General features: G+C 38.7%; 2 protein-coding genes across 2 annotated transcripts in view; one reads left to right on the forward strand and one right to left on the reverse strand.

The window, feature by feature from the left end:
• Positions 1 to 6,766, reverse strand: part of xpr1a (xenotropic and polytropic retrovirus receptor 1a) — a 66,393-nt gene extending 59,627 nt beyond the window's left edge. Inside the window, exons 1-2 of the mRNA XM_017304390.2 lie at positions 6,316 to 6,766; positions 1,081 to 1,132 (exon numbers count right to left, since the gene is read on the reverse strand). Coding sequence (XP_017159879.1) covers positions 1,081 to 1,132; positions 6,316 to 6,384 — 121 coding nt within the window. The 5' untranslated portion in view covers positions 6,385 to 6,766. The remainder of the gene's footprint in view (positions 1 to 1,080; positions 1,133 to 6,315) is intronic.
• A 2,516-nt stretch (positions 6,767 to 9,282) lies between these two features.
• The window catches only part of acbd6 (acyl-CoA binding domain containing 6), a 31,903-nt gene continuing 19,806 nt past the window's right edge, over positions 9,283 to 21,379 (forward strand). The window contains exons 1-5 of the mRNA XM_008407916.3: positions 9,283 to 9,778; positions 10,683 to 10,747; positions 11,048 to 11,144; positions 13,801 to 13,877; positions 18,089 to 18,194. Of these exons, the coding sequence (XP_008406138.2) occupies positions 9,500 to 9,778; positions 10,683 to 10,747; positions 11,048 to 11,144; positions 13,801 to 13,877; positions 18,089 to 18,194 (624 nt within the window). The 5' untranslated portion in view covers positions 9,283 to 9,499. The remainder of the gene's footprint in view (positions 9,779 to 10,682; positions 10,748 to 11,047; positions 11,145 to 13,800; positions 13,878 to 18,088; positions 18,195 to 21,379) is intronic.

A 21,379-nucleotide genomic window follows, 5' to 3' on the forward strand; every position in this document is an offset into this window, starting at 1 on the left:
AACATTGCAACCAGTGGGCTGAGAGAGGAAATACAGCTTTATTTTGTATCAATTCAAGAGCTACCCAGCTGTTATCACTTCGCAAAAATTTAATCAGCACAGAAACTGCAAAGCACACAAAGAAGCTACATATATATATATATTGTCATGGTACCCCCAAGAATTTAAAACTACTTTCACCCCTGCCTCTATTGCTCATGGAAAGAGTCACATCACTCTCTTCCATATCAGGACTGCACAGTGAGCAGAGCTGCAGCTCTATGAGGGAACCTGAAAAACTGAGCCAACTGCACAATTTTATCTAAAACAGATAACAGAGAATGGCAGGAGTCATGTTTGTGCTGCCACATGTAGGTCAAGTACTATTTTTTTCTCTACTGGATCTGGCACACTCTGTCAGTCACAGCCGGTGCAGCCGTGTCATCATAAAGTACACATCCACCCTGCATCTAAAGAAAGTTGTTTACCTCCACAAATGGCCATCTGAAATAAAAAGCAAATGGTTTGAATTCTTTCCCTCAGTACACATCTCTTGCAATCCAGCGGCACAGAGTAATTATAGCCAGTGCCCTTTCTTATCTTTGCACTGGTAGCAGCAATGCTCTGCAAAGCTGGCACTGAACCCAAGTTCTGTTATACCAATCAGGCCTGCAGTGCATGGCTCTAAACAATATAGGATGTTTTAACAGTTATAGATGTATTTGCATCATACAGACACATCCACTTTCCCACCAATTCTGGAATAAAATAAACATCGGAACAAATGTATCCATTAACTGTATCAATCATCCAAGAAGACAAGTCAGGTGTTTTCTATCTTCTCATGTGATGTTATCTGTTCATTTAAGCAGTGAACAAAGTGAAGGTAAAGCAGACAGCAATGATATAATAATTGACTTTAGTGTTGAGTCACACAGTGTAGAGTGTGGCAACAAGTTAGCAGTAATTTGAATCTATTTTTAGCAGATGATGGGCTGTTATTCTGGGGATGCCCAAACAGGGGGCATGTAAGTGTGTCTGAGAGTGTTTCTGCCCGTCTGTGTGTTTGAGTTTGTTTATCCAAACAGCGAGGGTCCTTACCTTCTATGGATGGGGCTTGGTCCTGGGCCGAGTACAGCATTTCCTTGAAGGCCTGGTGAAGACATGAGTGTTAAAATGATGGATGGCTGCAGACATGCGCCCAGAAAACATGAAAGAACTCATGTTTGCTTAAGGTTTACATCTCTGTGTTTTAGTTAAGTTTTTAATTCGCACACAAAATGTGACCTCAAGAGTCTTGACAAGACAAACACCTTGAATTTATATCAATGTATACACAATTGTGATTCAGTTTTAATCACTTCAGGTCACTCAAGTCCAATCCAATCAAACATACATCATTTGATCATTTAATAACTATTTGTAAAAGGTTTTCAATCTGCTGTTTCGTTTGAAAAACTGCTTACCAATTATAAATACAGATTTGACTAAATGCATGTTTTAAATTTCTATAATGACACAAGCAACCATCACTATGGATCAGCACAGAACCTTTCATATGTGCTGTAACCAAAACCCTGTGACTGTACACAGTGCACTCGTCCCCCCCCCACCCCCCCAGTACAGTAAACAGGAGTATTTAAAGACATCTCAACTGAAAATACTGCTTCTGTAAGGAGCATGTATGAACAAGCAGGCAAGCAGGGAGCCTCGGCACATTTTAAAGGTTCCTCACAAGAGATACAGCAAACTTGCAGCAAGCAGACGGTAACATAACTTACGAATGGAAAGTTTTAGTTATCTAAGCTTTTAAGATCTAAACATTTGAAAAAACAATTAATATATGTTCCCTCAAGCAGCCTTTCATAAAAATAATAATAATAAAATAAGATGCAGAAATATAAACATCCATATGACAAACTTCTAGTGCTGAGTCAAAACCTAGGTTTATTTCTAAAAAAGTCTGTTGTCACTTCAGCCTTGAGTTTTTTTTAACAACAAAGCAGTGAGGGAGCACTGTGGGAAATCCTATGTGTGGGCAAGAATCACTCATCAACAAAGTGCATTATTCTTGTTGATAGCTGATACTAATGCCCCCCCTGCTCCCCCCTCCACCACACCCCCCCCACCTGCAAAACGGCACCAGAAGGAAGCTCTGGCACTGAAGCGTCCACCAGGAGCTAAACATTTTGTTAAGTAGCATTGGAGCACTCTGAATTCAAATTCAAAAATACTTTATTGATCCAAAAGGGAAATTAAATGCTGTTGTAACTCATATTAGCCCAGGTTCTTCAAAGAGTTGCTGCAGATGCTGGGCAGGAAGAATCTCCAATAGCAGTCTGTATTACAGCAAACCTGAAGAAGCCTCCGATTGAAGTCAATCTGTTGTGGTAAAGTAGTCTCATTAAGAGGATGCTTAGGGTTGTTCATAATGTTACTGATTTTATGAAGAATCCTTCTTCGGGCCATCATTTCCAGAGCTTCCACAGCAGTCACTGAAACCGTTTATCAGGTTGTTTAGTCTTTCTAAGTCACTGGCTCTGTCCAACAGATGATGGCAGAAGAGATGAAGAGATTACACTCTCCACTACAGACATATAGGGAATATCATAGGTTGGCTTAAGACTAGGAATCACCTACCAACTGGTATATGGGAAACTCTGATATCTGACATAAACCTGCAGGGCTAAGCTGTAGGTCATGGCTGCTATATGAAACATTGTGAGTGTGGCTTTAAATGTAACTGAGTTGATCCAGCAGACACTACCGCTTTTATTTGCAATGCCTGTGGACAATGTCAAAGTCAAGTATTATGGGAGGATCAGCTTTGATGATCATGCAGGAATGTGGCACACTTAAACCAAACACAAATACAGCACAAGTACTGGGATTAAATCTCCTCCACAAAGCAGAAGAATGGTTTTCATAATGAATATCTTCTGAACAAATCCTTAAAAAGCCACAATGTGTTGAGTTTAAACTAACCAACACATTTCAGTGCCAGACAGCTATATAATCACATGCAAGTGACCCTTTCCGGGCCTGAAGAGATCTGTGGCTCAAACAGAAAGCCAATGGATCACTTAAAACGGCAGCTCCGTGTCTAAGTGGATCTGTACATTAAGAGGAGTGGAGAGGATGGGAGGAGAGGCTGGAAAGAGGGGAGGAGGAGTGCAGAGGGCAGGTCTGGTAAGGGACCAGATGTCTTCCCAGTGGGGGAGGAACGGCGAGGTGAGGATGGGAGGGAGGAGCGAGGTATAGAAAGGAGGGGGGCTCTCAGCAGTTGCCATGCAATGCTTGTTGTATACATAATGGTCATACTGTAGTATTCTGCATATGAATAACATTTCTACTGCTCAGAATACATAATTTATGTAGTTGTTAAGAAGCCTAAACCACTATACTCTGTCTAATTAAGATAAAGGCAAGGTGCAATGCTTGACCTTTGAACAGACAACAAGCTAGTGAAATCACATTTATGTTCAGTTTAAATCAAGACAGTAATTTGGTTTTTAATCTGTAAACAGGAGTCATGCTCTCTCTTCCTCTTCCTCCTCGTTGGGTTTTCAGGAATGATTATACGGAACAGCCAAATGCATATAAAGACCTTGTTCTCTCGCCCACACACAAACATACCTACATCTTTATCTCTTATGATGTTTTTCAGATTCCACAGCTAGACAAAATACAAGTACATTCAACAGTTGCCATCACATCTGGATATTGTTTTCACTTCCATATTGGATGTAAAATGTAGGGGAAAAAAATCCAATAATTGTTCAGAAGGTTAAATTAATTGCTTCGTTGTAACATTTACATTTAAAGAAAAAATCTCTCTCATCAATATACATCTACTGTCCTTCTGGACAAAACTCTTGGGATGGAAGGACATGTGCCTACATAGCAAGCAGCTGCTTAGCATACAGGTTTATACCTACAATCCCACAGGATAAAGCAAACACCTAATTATTCCATCGCTCAATCGTCTTGTCAATGTTCCCACGTTTGAATGAAGTGCCTCACCAACTAAAGGCATTGTTTGCTAGAACACTCACTTTGCCGCATTTCTCTAATCTGCATGGAAACGGGTTGACCAATCTACCCAGACCGCGTATGTTTTTTTTTTTTTCCCCACACAATAGAGCACACAAAAAAAATGAAGAGTGAAAACTGGGCAGTGGGTTAATTAATGTCAGCACACAAGAGACAGAATGTCACCTACAACTATATTCAGTCTGGATATGAACAGCTGTAATATTCCACCCAACCAAAGACACAGCTACGTGAACAGGTGTCGCTTTTTCTTCATTGTGTCCTGGTAAAATAAACACTTGTAATGTTGAGACAATACGTTAGTGTATCGTTTAATACTGACAACTGCATTACTTTACAGAAATGATGTTTTCTGCACGAGAATACACACTCTCAGACACCCTGTGGATATTCTAGTTTATAAACAATAACCTATATTTTCTGAATGGCTGAGAATGACTCAAATTATGTTTTTACCTGTTTGAACTTATATACTGACTTTAATTGAGTTGCCCATGATCAGCACAAAGCAGCTATTGAGCTGCCACCCACTCAGGTGCTGATGGTGTTTACAGGTCAGACAAAGACTGAAGGCTTCATGACACAAAACACATCCTTGGTCCACAGTCTGCATCTTAGACTTGAGATAAACTCAAAGAATATGAACATGAGAGCATTTCTGTTATTTAACTATTTACAACAAAAAAGAGTCAAATATTCAACAAGATATGTATAGACTGTGCTTACTAAAAAATATGATATATTCACTTCAGCTCTAAATAAGTGATTGAGTAGAATCTCTATGGTGCATTAGTCTATGGTGCATTAAATGAACCATCTATAACATTTATTTTATTACAGTATTCACTGTATTTGGCCAAAATATAATACAACTATAAATGTAAACATAAAATGCTAACCATTTATGAACATTACGCCTAAGCACAGAAAATGGAAAAAAAAATCTATCATCATCCATCTCAGGTCAGTCAGTGCTTTGGCAAATACTGGAGGTGTAAAATGGCTGGTATGGCCATGCATCTGTCCCCAAGCTCGGTGTGCTTCGCCATATACATGTAGCGACACTACACCGCCTTTGAGTGAATGTGTATAAATTAATAACTCTGTTAAATATAACACTTATTTTAGGATGAACCTTTTCCCACTGCATTTGATAATTATCAACTTTTTTTCCGCTTTTACGGGTTTATCTAAAGACATGTTAATCACATGAACACATTCAGCATATCATTTGCCTCAAGATGGAGAGCTCTCCATGCCTACTGAACGGACTTCCAAACTTAATATTAATATCCAGTGCATGTTACCAAAATAACACTGCCGCAGAGAGTTCCTGTTGGGTCTGGGGTGTAGGTTGCACAGGGTGACGAGAACAGGGTCTTTGTCTATAATTCATACAGCTAAATGGAACTGAGCAGCATGTCTGCACCAAAGCTTCTCCGGTAAGAAGTAGGTTGTGAAAAATAACATGCTCCCCAAGTCCTGTACATCCCTCAACAAAGAGCATGAGTATTAACAAGGATCTACCTCTCTATTTCTGCAGACATCTCTGACAAAAAATATTACACTTGTATAATTATAGAGCCAACTATCACTGCTTAAATGTAACAATATTATTAATAATGCTCATAACAAATTAGAAAAAAAGACATAATTTTCAGTTTGTTTTTTTTATATTATGATAAAAAAAATTATTGGAAGTGTAAATTCTCAATTGTGCAACAAATTACAGCACAAATTGTGAGCTAACCCCATAAATCAACTAGACAAACAAAAAAATTCAAGGTTTATTCCTGGGATCTGAAATAAAAGAGAGGGGATCTGAAATAAAAGAGAGTGCTTATGTAGAAAAAAATATTTAGTTGCACAAATACAATATTAGGAATGACCAAAATGAAAGAAAAATGTTTCTACAATAGGTATTGATCAGGAATTCAGTTGGTAAAGAGGCTGAATAGTTAATTTCAGGTGTTTTAAATTCAGCCACCAACAATAAAGTCTGAATGCTCCCTTTGGCTCTTAACCGCAGTCAATTCCCCTTCCATAAACAATAGGGCATCTCCTATCTTTCCAGTCTTTTATTGGTCTCAAGAGAAGGATAAACTTCAAAAGTAATTATACATTTAAAAAATACGTAAAGGTGCTTTAAAAAAATAGATATGATAATAATTTTGTTATATTTTAGTTTCTTTGAAGACATTAAAAACATAATACATCTTCGTCTGTGTCCTCATCGAGCAGGCATTTATTTTTAAACAGCCTGCAATTTGAATTTGACTGTACCTCATAGCGAAGATATTGTTTCCTCCACTCTGGGGTGATATGGGACGAAAGATGCTCCGCGAATTTCATTTTGCCGAAACAATTGTCCCTGGAAAGCTCTGTTAAATCCGAGAGCGTCTCTCCCCTTCCCCGTCGACGCGACTTTTGTTCTGTCAGGCAACTTGCTGGCTCAACATGCGGTGCGGAAGCGCGCCTCTCTCCGCTCCTTCTCACTTCACTTTGGGCTCGTCCCACGCAGTGCGCTCCGAGCGGATCCCGTCCCGCATGCTACTTCACGGGGAACCAAGGCGATGACAGCGGCTGCTCTTTTAACAGGTGGCCCGGCGGCACAATGTGAGGCTGGCTCAGTGACTTTCCTCGGTCCCTCCCTGGGCCGTTCTGGGGACATTGCTGACGGCCATGCAGTGAACAGCACTGACGTGGTTGCGTCAGCAGGGCGCGCTCTGGCACCGGGCGCTGTTGGGACCTCCGGATAACTGTTGCTACTCCAGTTATCCTTACTTTAATTGTGTCCTTATAGAGGCTTTCTATACTGCAGTGTGGAGAGTTGTCTGCAATAAAAACAGAAATTGTGTTACACTCTGTGAATGAAGAAGAGTTCCTTTCTTCTGCAGCTAATTCCCAGATAAAACACCTGCTCAGGTTCGACAAGTGAATTAATATAGGTAGCTCAGAGCATTCCTGTCTAGTGAAAAATAAATTTCATTAAGCATGAAATGATGAACTTATTTGATCATATTTGTTTTCTTCTAAATGCTACAGCTTTAATTTTCCTCTAAATGCAGGAAAGCCAAAGTATAGACTTACAGAGTTGCATGATTTGTTTCTATAATTGACTCATAATCTCATTAATTATCATGGATAGGACTGACCAATTTTATTTGCAACAACAAATTGGATGCTTGAGTTATTGTTTTGCTTGTTTGTATCCCATTATAAAGTTCTACAAGAACAGAATAACAAGCAACCCCTACTTTTATATTTTTAAAAACTTTTCATCATGCTCCAAATCTGATTTTTGGCTGATGCAATAAAAAAAAAAAAAACAACCTTAATGATGGTGGAAGAAGAAAAACAAATTACCGTACCTTAAAAAGTTGAGTTATTCTGAATGGTTTCAGCTTTATTATGCAGTCAGATTTAAACCCTTGCTCTAGTGGAAAAAGTTGCCAACAATGAAAAATTGTTTGAAACACAGCAGGCTATGTCATGTAAATTCATTCATTTGGTTTTTTTTTCATCACATGAAAACCTTTCAGATCAACAAATTTGATAACATTGGGTTTTATACAAAGATGACCTTCATTTTGCTCCTCTACAGCAAAATGTTCAGGTTCTGAATGTTCAGCCCCAGACATCACAATACCACCACACTTGATTGACAGTATGAATTTCTTTAAGCAGTTTTTCTTCCTTTGAACTGTCCCACTGATACCATTTTGCCCAGACTTTTTCTTATTAGTAAATGTTATAGCACATTTCATTCTATAAAATCACAAAGTGCATCACAAGAGAGAAAAATAATAAGTGGATTTAAAAATATATATTTTTAACTGTACTTAAGTCCAATGGTAGAAAGTTCTGGAGTCTGGGGCCCTAAAGATAAAGCTCCAGTGGAAAAAAGTTGCCTTTTGCCTTCATTTTATGGGAAACCTTTTCCTTTGGGAAGCTATAAACACCGATCTTTACTAAGGCAACTCAGCCCAGCCACTCTTGTGAAGATTCACCGCTATTCCATGTTTTCTCTATCTGTTGGCTCATGAAAATAATTCAAGATTACTTCTCTCCCACCTGCCAGTGAGCAATGCCTGTCAGCTTTTTATAGGGAGGCTAAAGTTCTCTCTTTATTACAAGAAAGACATATTTGCTTGTTTGAAAACATTTCTGGTTACTACAAACACACACATTCATGGTGTGAAAACTAAAGGAAGCATAATTTTAGTTTTATGTTTATAGAATTAGGAAACATATCCGTGCACATTTCCTGATTTGAATAAAAGCAGATAGATGATGTTATAAATACATTTTTGTTTCAAAATCTTTGTGGTGGTACACTGATACTGTGAAACTGGAAATTTTAATTAAGATACTGTGAGAATTTCATGCATGAAGACATTTAGGAATTTTGTAGAATTGAAATATTCATTGTGGCTATGCAAAATAAATTTATTTGCGTAACCTAATCGTATACGTTTTGAGAGCGACCTGAGTACATTTTTAAACATTTTGACCAAAGCCTTGTTGAACCAGTGATGGCTGTTCAAAAAATCACTAATTATCACTAAATGATTGTTCCAATAGCACCATCTCCTGGACATTTGAAGCTAAAGCTAGTCACCCCGACGATCTTTGAAAACACGAAAAAGACAAGGTGAAAAAATAAATACCTACCAAATTTTGATGAATTATTTTTTCCCATTTGCTATGGCAGCTTTGATTTGAAGATTATCTCTATTGGATAACATTTATATAGAATAGAAATTAAATAATTTACTAATTACTAATTGAAAACGCGGCCGTTTAATAGGAGAGTTAACTAATAATAGTTACTTATTAGCTAGCTAAAATATTACAATAAAGTATAGTCCGAAGGGCGTTTTTATTGACTACGCACTACTGTAGTTCATAAAAGATAGTAAAAATACGTTTTAACATTATCTTACAACATTGAAATTGCTGTCGCTCCAAAATAATGTACCAGTAAAGCTTTTCAGATAATTATGTTACAAGAGATCAGATTGCTAACTTTAGAGTTCCTAATGCAACATTTAGTTACATTTGTTATTCTTTGTCTTCTTAGCTTGACTTATCCGTCAAAAGCAAAACATCCCACGGGACGTTTTTTTATTATATAAATAATATAATTTTTTAGATAACTTTGTTTAATTGTTACATTCCCCTTAATGTTAATTTTCTTACCAACTGAACGTTTCAAAGTGGAACCAGAACTATTCTCAGTAGCGTTAGTGAAACACCGGCGCGGTTTGATGACAGTACCAGAGACGGACCAACGGCAGAAACAAATCCCTCTCTCATGGAATTTTAGCGGATTAAATGGTAAATTCTCGTTTAAATTGTTAATTGATTTGCAGTTTGCCACCGCCGTGCCTCTCTTGTTAACGTTTATCGCACGGGGAAAAAAACAGTCTCGGTCGTCTGAGACGGTTCGTTGTAAACAATAACAATGGCCTCTGGTTCCCCGTCGTCCTCTCCGGACACTGCAACGGGCTCCGGTACGGATCCAGCCCGGCCCGATACGGGAGAGCCTCTTGGTGGAGCAGGCTCAGACTCTGATTCGGACTTGGGTTTGAGTAAATTTGACTGCAGCGCCGTGGGGATGGGGGACCAGCTGGAGGGAGAGGAGCTGGAGCTGGAGTTTGAGTCTGCAGCCGACCGCGTGAAGGATCTGATACAGACAGCCAGCAGGGACCAACTGCTCTACCTGTACGCCCGCTACAAACAGGTGTGTGGGTTAAACCAAACTGGATTTCAGTGGCATCGAAAGGTGTATGTTGGATGTAGGTAGTGACACCATGTGGCTTCAGGCAAAATGGCAAATGTTTGCTACAGTGTCTTGCAACACCATTCTAAAAATCGTTTAATTTTTTTACCCTCTGTGAGGTTATCGGATGTGTGAATACAAATATTCCCCCACCCACCCCCCCAGTCTCAACTTTTTTTTTCAGCCTCTGAGGTTACTTCTCTTTCAGGGTTTAGCTTCAGCCAACCTCCCATCAAGCACCAGCTTTCTGCCTCTGCTTTCTGTTGAATAAAAGCCCTCCCACAGCATAATGCTGCTACTACCATGTTTCACAGTTTGTATGGTGTGTTCAGACTGATGAGTAATGTTAGTTTTCTATAAACGCACAGTGCTTTGCATAAATACCAAAAATCAAAGCCGACGAGAGCAGAAGTTCCCAAAGTTAGGATCTTGACCCCAAGTGTGGTCACAAATATGTGAGGATTTACCCAAATGCCAAAAGACGACAAGAAAGCATATACTTTTTAAAAATGTAGTTAAAGATTAAAAATTGGACTTGAAAATAAATAAAAAATCATTACACGAGCTGTTGATGCTGATTTAAATAAATGTAAACCATTTATATTTTTCCTTCTGCCTCACAATTAGATGCTACTTTTCTGTTGGCTTATCACACAAATCATAATAAAATGCATATCAATTTGTGGATGTAACATAGAAAATATGTAAAACCTCAAAGAGAATAATTTCTTTAGCAAGATGTAGTACATATCATCAGCACTTTCCCATTTCTTTGGAGATTTGTAGTAAAACTTAATCCTACATGTTTTAGCTTACCTTTGTAGTTCATCAAATATTATATCAGGTAATTGTTTTCCTCTAACAGGTCAAAGTTGGAAAGTGCAATACATCAAAACCTGGCTTCTTTGATTTCGAAGGACAACGGAAATGGTAAGTTAAGAACTCTAATTCTGTTGCAATTCAACAAGCAACATTCAGTTTTTCTGAAAAATAAAATTCATATGTAAGTTTGCATTTGCGTTAAAGACAGGAAAAATTAAGAAGCGTAATAATGTAAAAATGTAAAAATGAAGAAAAAAAAAATCAGTAAGTATTACAGGCTTTTGTAGATTCTGACAGCTAAAATCTTTTTTTACTTCGAGTCTTTCTTAAAACACCCATCTAGTCCTAGATTTAGCATCTAAAATGGAGCGGTCCTGAATTGTAAGCAACGCTGTATTATCGTGACAGGCAAGCCTGGAAGCAGCTTGGAGACATGCAGCCGGAGCAGGCAATGCAAGAATACATTTCTCTTGTCAACGTGTTAGATCCCGAGGGCGCCACAAAGGTAAAAACACAACCATTTCTGAAGATCCAGAGATGGTCATTTACAGTTTTCTGGATCTTGACATACCATGCAATAATTAACCAATAATAATATGTGACATTTACATTTTCAGTTTTTAGATCTGTCTGTGTTTAATATAACGCCTTTCTGTAAAGCCTTTCTGGTCCTTCATTACGACATTGTTAACCTTGTTATGTGCGAAGCATATTGAGTGGATGTAGTGTAGTTTCTCTGCCAGCAGATGCCACTGTCATATTGCAGTTTTTAGCTACCAAATTATTTTATACAGTACATGCAGTATAAAAAAATATCAGTTAAAATACGTTCGTTTTCTTTTGGCAGTAGCTTTAAAAGAAATAAATATAAGTAAAACTGATCTTACTTTGTCAGTTAGCTTGTATGTAGTTTTTCACTTCCCACTGCATGATGTGAATTGACTGTCATGAGAGTTATGCTGCCATGGACACGTTGTCCTTTGGGACAGGAGAGTACATATCAAGTGTATGTTTTACAAAAAACACCTTTGTCTCTCATCACGGCCTCCACATTTCAACATTCCCTTTTCCTGTCCCTCCATCAAAACTTTTAACACATTTTAAAAACCCATGCTCTTATCTGTTGCTCACTTCAAATAATGGGTGCATGTTCATTTAAAACTACTTATTTCCGGTTGAAGTAAAATTTGAAAGCGGCATTGATATGACCAACAGAACATTCATTTATGTTGTTTAGCACAACCAAGAGCTGGATGACTGTTTTTTTTTTTTTGCATCAAAATGTCACGATCTTTAAAACAAGTTCAGTTCCAAGAAGCAGTTATTGAGCCTTGTATAGTGGTTCATTATACACTGGTGATTATTGGAAGTCAAAAAGAAAGCACATAGTTTGAATTTTACTTTAGTACGCATTTCATCTACGCTTTGACTCAGTTTCAGATTACAGGTAACTGTGGTTGGTTTATTTATATTCTATAGTCAGTTATATGTGTTTGCGTTGATCTGTAAGTTTTAACCACCTCTCACATGGCATGGAGAAACTGGAGGAATTTACCCTGAACTTTCCACAGTCTACACAAAGTGCATTTGGTTTTCAGTTTGCAAAAAATCTGAAGAGGCGAGAGACGTGTGCTCTGACACATAACTTGGGATGTAGAGGGTTCATTTTATTTTAGATTCAAAACTATCTTTATTCAGGAAAAGCATTTGTAGGAGAGGTTTCATGATCCTCTCCTTCCTGTAGAGGATTATGAAGCTGTTTGCATGTAGAGCAGATAGATGTAAATAATAAAAAAAGAATGTCTCTACCATTCACCATATGTTTTTGAAAGTCTAAAATCATTATGTGTTGGTTACACTTTGAAACTTGCAAAGAAGAAATAGAAAAGTGTACTTATGGCTGTTAACACTAGGAGTAAGTATAAAGTTACAAACATTACAAGCAGTATATCTGACAAATGAGCTTAAGGTTGTTTTTCTTCCTTCTGAAAAGAAAGGAATAGCGGATTCATCTCCCATGTCCTTTTTGACCTACTGTTGTGCTTAAGCTCCTTTTTCTTTTTATCGTCCACTAGCGCTCTGTGTCTGTGCCCCCAAATCATCTTTCCATTTTTAACCCCAGTGGCCTTTTTCTTTATGTCCCTCACTTTTATTCATTTCTTCCTCTTTTATGCCCCCTTTTTTTAATAGTATCACTGTCCACCACAATTGAAACCGTGTCACATTTCTCTTCAGCTATTCTGTGCAGGGAAAATACTTGCTGACTCGGCCCAACAGAGGACAACCCAGCAAAAGCTCATACCACCCACGCCTCCAAATAAAGAAAAAGAACCTGATTGCATTAGTGTTAACAAAGCGTCATGGCATGGCTGGAGCTATTCTTTTGGAGGCACAGTTAAATGGTGTAAGTAGGAGTGCATAGACAGAGGAGCAGGGGAGAGAATAATAGCCACAATTTGACCTCTGTTCCCCTCTCAATTGTTAAGCAGACACTGGCTTTATATTACATTATAAGGCAGAGAAGCAGGGCCGGTGCATCAGCGAATATTCTGAGTTTCTGAAGTGAATTAGTTTGTCCCAAAAGTGCACGCATAGTTGTTTTGCTCCCTCTCTCCCCGTTCCCTGAAATCCGATTTGTGCTGCTTCTTTTGTGAGTCAAGGTTGGTTAGTGAAGAATAGTCTAGGTAATAAATTCTTTGCCCAACTGGATGTTCAATGGAATTAAATGAAAACACAGATGATTAACAAGAGTCACAAACCGAGGCGCAGTGCACGTTATCATGTTTGCATTCATTTTGGAACTTATTTATTGGGAATGAGGTCAGACCGACAACACAGGGGAGTTTCTGAGTTTTTACAAAATAACATACAGGATGTGGAATGCACAGACTGTTAGAGAGGGGCTGCATGTGGAGGCATTCATGGTGAATAGGCATTTCTGACTCTTTGTGTCGAGTCAATACAAAGCAGTAAGGCCAAAACCTCTCCTCAGAGAGGGTGGAGACTTTGACAGGTGGTCAACACAAATGGTCGTGCTTGAGACAAGCCATCACTGCACTGTAAACTGGTTAACTGTCGCTTACATCTGTGTGTTTAAATACCAGGTTTTACTGAAAACTGACTCGAAGCTGGATTCAGATTTTTCTGTGTTATTCTTACAGCAACGACGAGGAGCAGAAAGAAGAACAGGTTTCGGAGGAGCAGCGGTCAGCTCGTTATACCAGGAGGAGATGATAAGGTATTTAAATTGGAGGCAACACATACAAGTTGAGATGCACCAATTTAGCAGTGTTAAAATGCAATACGCCTTATTATACACTTATTGTTGTCATCACTCCTGATTGTGGATGGTGTTTCTAAATAAAGAAGACTCCAACTTAGCTATTTTCACTTTCGGTTTTTAATAATAAAGTCAGAAGAAGCGTAGAGATGTAAGAAGTCATTTAAAAGGAAGCCACATTTTCCAACCTATGATACCATGCGTGAATGCTGCAAGTCAAGGACTTGATGAAATCTGCAGAGATTGAAACCTTTTAATTAAATAATTAATTGAGCTCACTTTACTGTTTGATAACCAGGATCAATTGGAATGTAAGTGTGAATGAATTGAAAGAATTTTGGTTAAGTGCCTTGAGACTACATTTGGTGTGGATTAGCGCTGTATAAATAAAACTGACCTGAACTCAACTGATATTCATACTGCAAAAGAGAGAGAGCAAGACTTTCGGCAGATTAAAGGAAGGCTGAAGCTAACTGTTTTGAGCTTTAGAAATCTCAGAGTTAATGTACGGTTATACCTATGAGTAAAACAGAATTTACTCACATGTCGCCTCTGTTGATATTATATGACCCCTTCTGACAGCAAGGCAGTTCATATAGTCTCATATATTATCTTTTTTAAAGAGAAACTGCAAATTGGAAAACTGGAGATCAGAAACCAAGCTCAAAACTCTTCAATCACACACCAGAATCTGCTTTTTATTCTAATATTCAAAGTAAATATGTGTTCACCGCATAGAGATCTGTACTGCCTTGTGTGTAAGTATTTCAAATATCTTTGTGGAGCCGTATCCCTGTTTTAATTCTCAGGTCAATTTAGTGAGCTTTGCATTGTTAACCACTAGACTTGACGCTGTATTTGATTACATTCAACAGACGGTAACTGCAGTCGCAGGTCTGGAAATGTCACACAGTTCTGATTTATGTTAATGAAATCCATTCTCCATTTACTCCTGCCTGGCAGACTCACTGAAGCTTGGAAACCCCCATCTTCATTTCAATGCAAAAAGAGCTTTTTGGTGATGAATATGAGATGTGTGAATCCTGCAGGTTTCCTCCTAAATGGCTGTACATGATTAGTATGCATATTTTCTGTAAGAAGCGCCCGGAGTCTTCCCCCCCGTTTTTTTTATTTTTTTTTATTACACAATTACACAGGCAAGGTTATGGAGATGCACCGAGTACAGCAGAGCGAGGTTGCTACAGACGACTTCCCAGGACGATGTTCCCCTGGTGATATCCAGTCGCAGCAAAGACTCATGGGGAACCCGTCACAAGGATGACATTAACATGACACAAACACACCTGAGCAGACAGAGTCATACACTTCATGCTGTATGTCCATGTGATTATCATCCGAAGTCATGCATAACGTCCCAGACGTGATGAACTCACTGCTCTGCTGCTCTTCAATTTCCTCTTTCTCACACATAAACAGCCTCCATATTAAACAGTTGAACACCTGTTAACCAGGCCCGATTTAATTGCTCTGCTCACTCAACCTCCACTCGTGTGTGTGTGTGTGTGTGTGCGCGTGTGTGTGCGTGTGCGTGTGCGTGTGCGTGTGTATGCGTGTGTGTGTGTGTGGAACATTTATAGATGAAAACAGGATTGATTAGCAACCGCTGAGATGATCGGAGGGTTCGAATGCTGCATTTGCAATTTGCCAACCACCTGCAAGATGGATTCTGATAAAAGCGAGCTCTTTGCTGGAAGCAAGACTTTTGTTATTTCAGTTCTCATTGTTTCAGGTGCTTCTATCGAAGCTCAGGTCTTACGAGGGAGCAAGACGAGAGATTGTGTGAGTGTACGTGTGCCTTTGATGGATTATGTGGCCGTACTGCTGATCACTAAAACTCAAGCCAGGTAGATGAGTATTTTTTTTTTTTACCAGTGTGACCAGTTTGGCCTGATGGATGAAGGACATATCTGCCAGTACACCACACTGGACATACACACATTTGTGAGCACATATTGTTCCCACACATACACATCCTAGATACACAAACGGTAAAAACCTTGGCTCTGCCGTGATGACAGAGTAGCCTGTGACCTTCCCAGCATGCTTTGCACTGCTGTGGATGTCATGTTGTTTATAAGGCCCACATTAATCACTTGTTTGAATATGGCCTGTTGCTTTGTGTCTGTGTATTCGGGTTCCTTTGTTCTATTGTGCTAAAAGTTGTTGTCCAAATAATTGTTTGTGTGTGTGTGCCTTCATTTGTAAAATAATTTTAATGCTTGTTTATAACCCCAAAGCTCCCTGTCGTGTATGTGTGTTTGTGTGTGTATGGGTTCTTGGTCGTCATTCATATGTATGTGTCATGCCAGCCCCGTCTCACCATCAACTAAAGACGGATGACTCGGCCTATTGATTAGTTGCCGGGGGAGACGGATGGTGGCCACGCATCAGGCAAGCTTTGGGGTCATGATGGCCATCAGACAAGGAAGTGGGCGTGGTCCACCAGAGGGCTTCATGAATAAACATAGCTGCAGTAATCAGGAGTATGTAAATGAATGTGCTGATACATAACCCTCCTCTGCTAAAAGCGTGATGAGTTATTCATCATTCATCATGAGCAGATGAAAAAGAGTGAGTGAAGACAAAAGAGAGATGATGTAACTGAGAAACTGAAGAAAAAGAAGTGAGGATTACTAAAAAAATAAAAAAGAAGGAACTACTGAGAAAACTCTTTGTATCTGTTTTTATCTTATAGAAAAAGGTAACATACTTAAATTTCAAGTTCAATGACCCCTCAGTGTGGTGTTCTGATCTGAGCTACTCAACATTTTTTTTTTTTGTTTTTCTGTACTGCCTTCTTTTACCCAATTAAGCATGAAAATTATAGTTTTTACAAAATTCCTCAGGCTTTGAAAGCTATACTTTAGGTCTTGTGTAATTTGCTCAAACAAGTGTGTGTGCGTGTGCATGTATGTGTGTGTGCATGTGTGTGTGTGCATATATAGTTGTCTTAAATAAACTGCACTCTGTAGTTTATTCTAACATTGGTTAATGTTAGCATTTTTACCATATTTTGATTTGACGCTATTTGACCATATTTTGACTCCATGTATTTCAGTTCAAGTCGAGTAGATCATGTTTAGAAAAAAAACCTGCAGAAAAGAGCTGTCCTGCTCCTTTGAGCATCATATAACTCAATGACTATTGTTTAAGCTGCTTTCTTTTATGTTGTCTTGTTATTTTTTTGAGCGATACCCGTCTCATTTCCTACCATAAACAAACTTCTTTATTAAAAAAATCATTTAAAACCAAAATCTGTTAAGAGTATGAATAACTTCAGGCTTAACTGTATCACCCGCCGATGGTTCAATTGTGCTGAACATGTTTCGCCTTCGTGGAGTGGAAGTGTGGCTCAAGCTAGCTGGGCTCTCAGGAGTTTCCCATGCCCAAAGCAACACAGGAAGACAACTTGAGGAACTATGGGATTTGTGTTGACTGAGTGACTCTGTAGGAGCAGTAGGAGTGTCAAATATGCAGGTTTTCTTTCAGACAATAGAGCACTAAATTCAATTAATTTGAATGGGTGGGGTGGGTAAGAGGGAGTGGAAAGCGTAAAGCTCTAAATGAGATTTTGCACCCCTCCTTTTTACCCAACATCTCTCCCACCTTCCCCACACCCCCAAAGCACTCCTTCCTGTCCCCAATGCAACAAGGTGATTAGAGACAGAGAGATATAATTAGAGGTGGGATGGTGCCGCTGTGCGTGCCTCTGTCCCTTGAGGATGTGGCATGTGTGTCTGCCGCTGTGATATCAGATGGTTGAGTATCATATGTTGATAGTGTTAAATTTCTGATGATTCAAAACTGATGTCATTACTACTTATGACGTAAGTAGTATTGTACGAACCAGGAAGGAAGTTTAAGTTCACTGACTGGCAAAGGACACATATGTTGGAGAGTATTTTGAGCAGGGAAATAACTTTGACGTCAATGGTTTTCGCAAATGCATTTCTTGCAAGCTGTAAGCAACCAAAAACAACGTATGAGAAAAAAAATTTGTATCAAAGCTTGAGTTGCACAGGGATTTACCCACTAATTTACAAAGACTTAGTGACCATAAATTATTGCCCTTATTTTCCTGTTTTGTTAAAAGAAAAATGACAACATAACTGTTTTTGTTTCTGTTTTTCCTCCTGTCTTGTTCTCAGGGAAGAAGACAAGAACATATTTGATTACTGCAGAGAAAATAACATCGAGCACATCAGGAATGCCATCAGCACGCAGAAACTGGACGTCAATACCAAAGACGAAGAGGTACAGCGCCAAAAACAGCATGTAAAGGCTGACGTAGTTTCCATGTGAGAGGTTCTTTAAATAGACCTACTCCAACAAATTATTACTTATTATTAGACTGCTATTTCTATACAGTTGTCCTGCTGAGGACTCTTTCACCAATATTTTGCATATACAGCACTGAAAAAAAATTAAGAGACAACTTAAAATGATAAGTTTCTCTGATTTTACTTTGTATAGGTACATGTTTGAGCAAAATGAACATTGTTCTTTTATTCTATGAACTACTGACATGTCTCCAAAATTCCAAGCAAACGTTTAGTATTTATTTGCAGAAAAGGAGACATGGTCAAAATAATGAAAAAGATGCAGTGTTTCCAGACGTCAAACTATGCAAAGAAAACAAGTTAATAATCATTTAGAAACAACAATACTGATGTTTTAACTCAGGAAGAGTTCAGAAATCAAGATTTGGTGGAATAACCATGAGGTTTTCAATAGGGTTCAGTGCAGTGGTCTCTTAATTTTTTCCAGAGCTGTATGTGTCCACAGTCAGTGACTTTGCTTGGACCTGCTGTAAAGATGCATATGACCTGTTAATGGGTGGCAGACAATGCAGCCCCATCTTAGTTTATACATAGAGGTTTCTGTACTCACTCAGACGGAAGGACCAATAGTTAGGGCTGAAATTTCTAAAACTGCAGAAACCGCCGCTGTGACGATCAGGTGTTTCCTGGATGGATCGTGAAATCCATCCGTCTGCTTTTGATTCATTATCACACGAGCCAACTGGCCCCCTGCCTTTTCTTCAATCACTGCCACTCTTCACAATAAACAGGCATTCATCCGCTGAGCTCACAGTCAAAGGCCAGATGGTTGAGCCATCTCTGCTGAAAAGGCTTGTCTAGCCACAACTACTGTTCTTTTTCCAATTCTTTGTTGTTCTGCCCACTAGACAGCAGAGGGCAGTGGTGACGTTTCAGCTCAAAATAGTGTTAAGGGCAGGTTAAAAGAAAGGGGCTCTGTCTTGCCACTTGTTTTATGAGTGTGGATCAGAAATATCATCTCAGTTCAGTTCTTGTGTTGAATGTTAATGTTAAAGTTTGTGGTATATTTTCAGCACGTGTAAACAAATGGCTTAACTTTGTCTTTAATCTAAAAAGGGTTTGTAGTCATCCATTTGCTGCTGTGTGTCCTGTGTCTGTCAGTGAAGGAAAAGCAGTGGAATGATTATTAAAACAGTTAAAAATAATCCTGCAAGGCATGAAAACAGCAAAACACGTAACAAAACATTAAAAAAAGATTTTACTTTTTCAAAGTATTATGATAACTTAATACGGAATAGAAATAGAGTTATGCGATGCTGCCCCTCCCCCACTTGTTGCTATGCACTGGCATGCTATTCTTAGAAAGACGTAATCGGTCGTTTGGTAATTAAAAGGAGCATCACTAATCAATATTTTTAAGATGCTGCTGATTTAGTTGACAAGCTGTTTTAAAGTAATTCCATTATATAAAATTTTTTTTATTAAGATAACAATAAAAACATGTTATTTTTACTTCTTGTTATCAAACAATTGCAATCTTAAACCACCCCTTGGCAAATTCACGCAAGTAAAATGCCAGAGTTGTCAAAGAAAGGCTGTAACATACACACCTTTGAAGCTAGATGTCAATGTTTCAATGACAGGAGGACTCAAAATATGTTTTCACATCTGGGTTGAACAACAGGTGTTTATGAATGTGTAATTGTTTTCTTTTCTGATGTTATAACCTTTGCCAGCTTTATTATCTGCTAATATTTTTGTGGAGATGTGTTTCTTTTTTTGGAACATGTCCCAACTCTTCTACATTATTTAATTAGGGTTTTATCACTGCTGGACCTGAGAGTCATCATATTTCTGAGTTTGTATTCTCCTGTTTGAACCACGAGGCTCTGATGTGCAGTGAAAATGCATGCAGCACTCTGCAGCAGAGCACCTTAAAGAGAGAGTGAGAGAAGGCAACATCGGTATTCTGACCTGACTTATAAGTAGCCATTTTAACATCCAGCCCTGGTGATCAATATGATTTAAGCAACAGAATTGGACTTGCAGAGTTTGCTTTACCTAATTGGCCTCATTGAAAAATGAGCTCTTGAAGTTTTATTAGAACAAGAATCTTAGACCGAAGGAAAGGGCTGTGGGATAGTGTATGCGTAAGAAGTGCTTGATTCTGCAGTTTGTCTTGTGGCTTTTAACCAATTCTTCTCCACACAAACCAAAATACAGCACCTCAAAAAAGTGTTCATGCCCCTCATATTTTCTTCACATTTTACCACAAACATTTACATCTTTAATTTACATTTTATGTGATGAGTCCACACAAAGTAGTCCATGAATCTGAAGAAGGAAAGCATTGGTTTAAAAGAAGAAAAAAACCCATCCTAATACAATTCTGTAAAGTGTAACATGCACATGTATTCAGCTCCTTTTAGTCATTTATTCCTAATAAAAATTAAGTTCAATTAACCACCTTCAAACTTTTGTAATTAGTAAATGGAGTCCACAGGTTTGTAAATGAATCTCAGTCAAAGCTGCACTAGACAGCTGTTCAGTGAAGGGCTCAGAGGCTCGTTAGAGAACATTAGTGAACAAATGGCTTAAATCCTGAACAAAAAAACACCTCCGGCAGGTTAGGGACCCGGTTGTGGGCAAAGAGAAGCAGCCACGAGGCCCCCCGTAACTTTGAAAGAACGGCACAGCCCTACAGCTCATGTGGAAGAATACGCTAATAGAACAACTATTAATTGTGCACTCCACAAACCTTGCCTTTATTTAAGAGTGGCGCAGAAACAAACTCTGTTTAAAAGGAACCTTTGAGAAAAAGGCCGTCTGTAAGCTGCATCTCATCTCAGAGATGAGATGAAACCTTTTGGCCTGCATTCAACTAAGAAGATGATTAAGACTAATAACCTGCACATACAGCCCCCATGGTAAAAAAAAGTGGTGCGGTGGTTATTTTTTATTTAGCAGGGACAGACAAGCTGGTTTGAGTTGATGGGAAGAAGGATGGAGCTAAATGCTGAGCAACAGTGAAAGAAAATATGTCAGAGGCTGTGAAAGACTTTAAACATTCCACCTTCCAGCAGGACGACAAACCCAAACATATATCCAGAGCTACAGAGGCATTGTTAGATCAAAGTTTTTAAACATAATTAGAATGGC

Source organism: Poecilia reticulata, chromosome 4, assembly GCF_904066995.2.
Source record: "Poecilia reticulata chromosome 4, P_reticulata-male-v2, whole genome shotgun sequence".
NCBI classification, from domain to species: domain Eukaryota; kingdom Metazoa; phylum Chordata; class Actinopteri; order Cyprinodontiformes; family Poeciliidae; genus Poecilia; species Poecilia reticulata.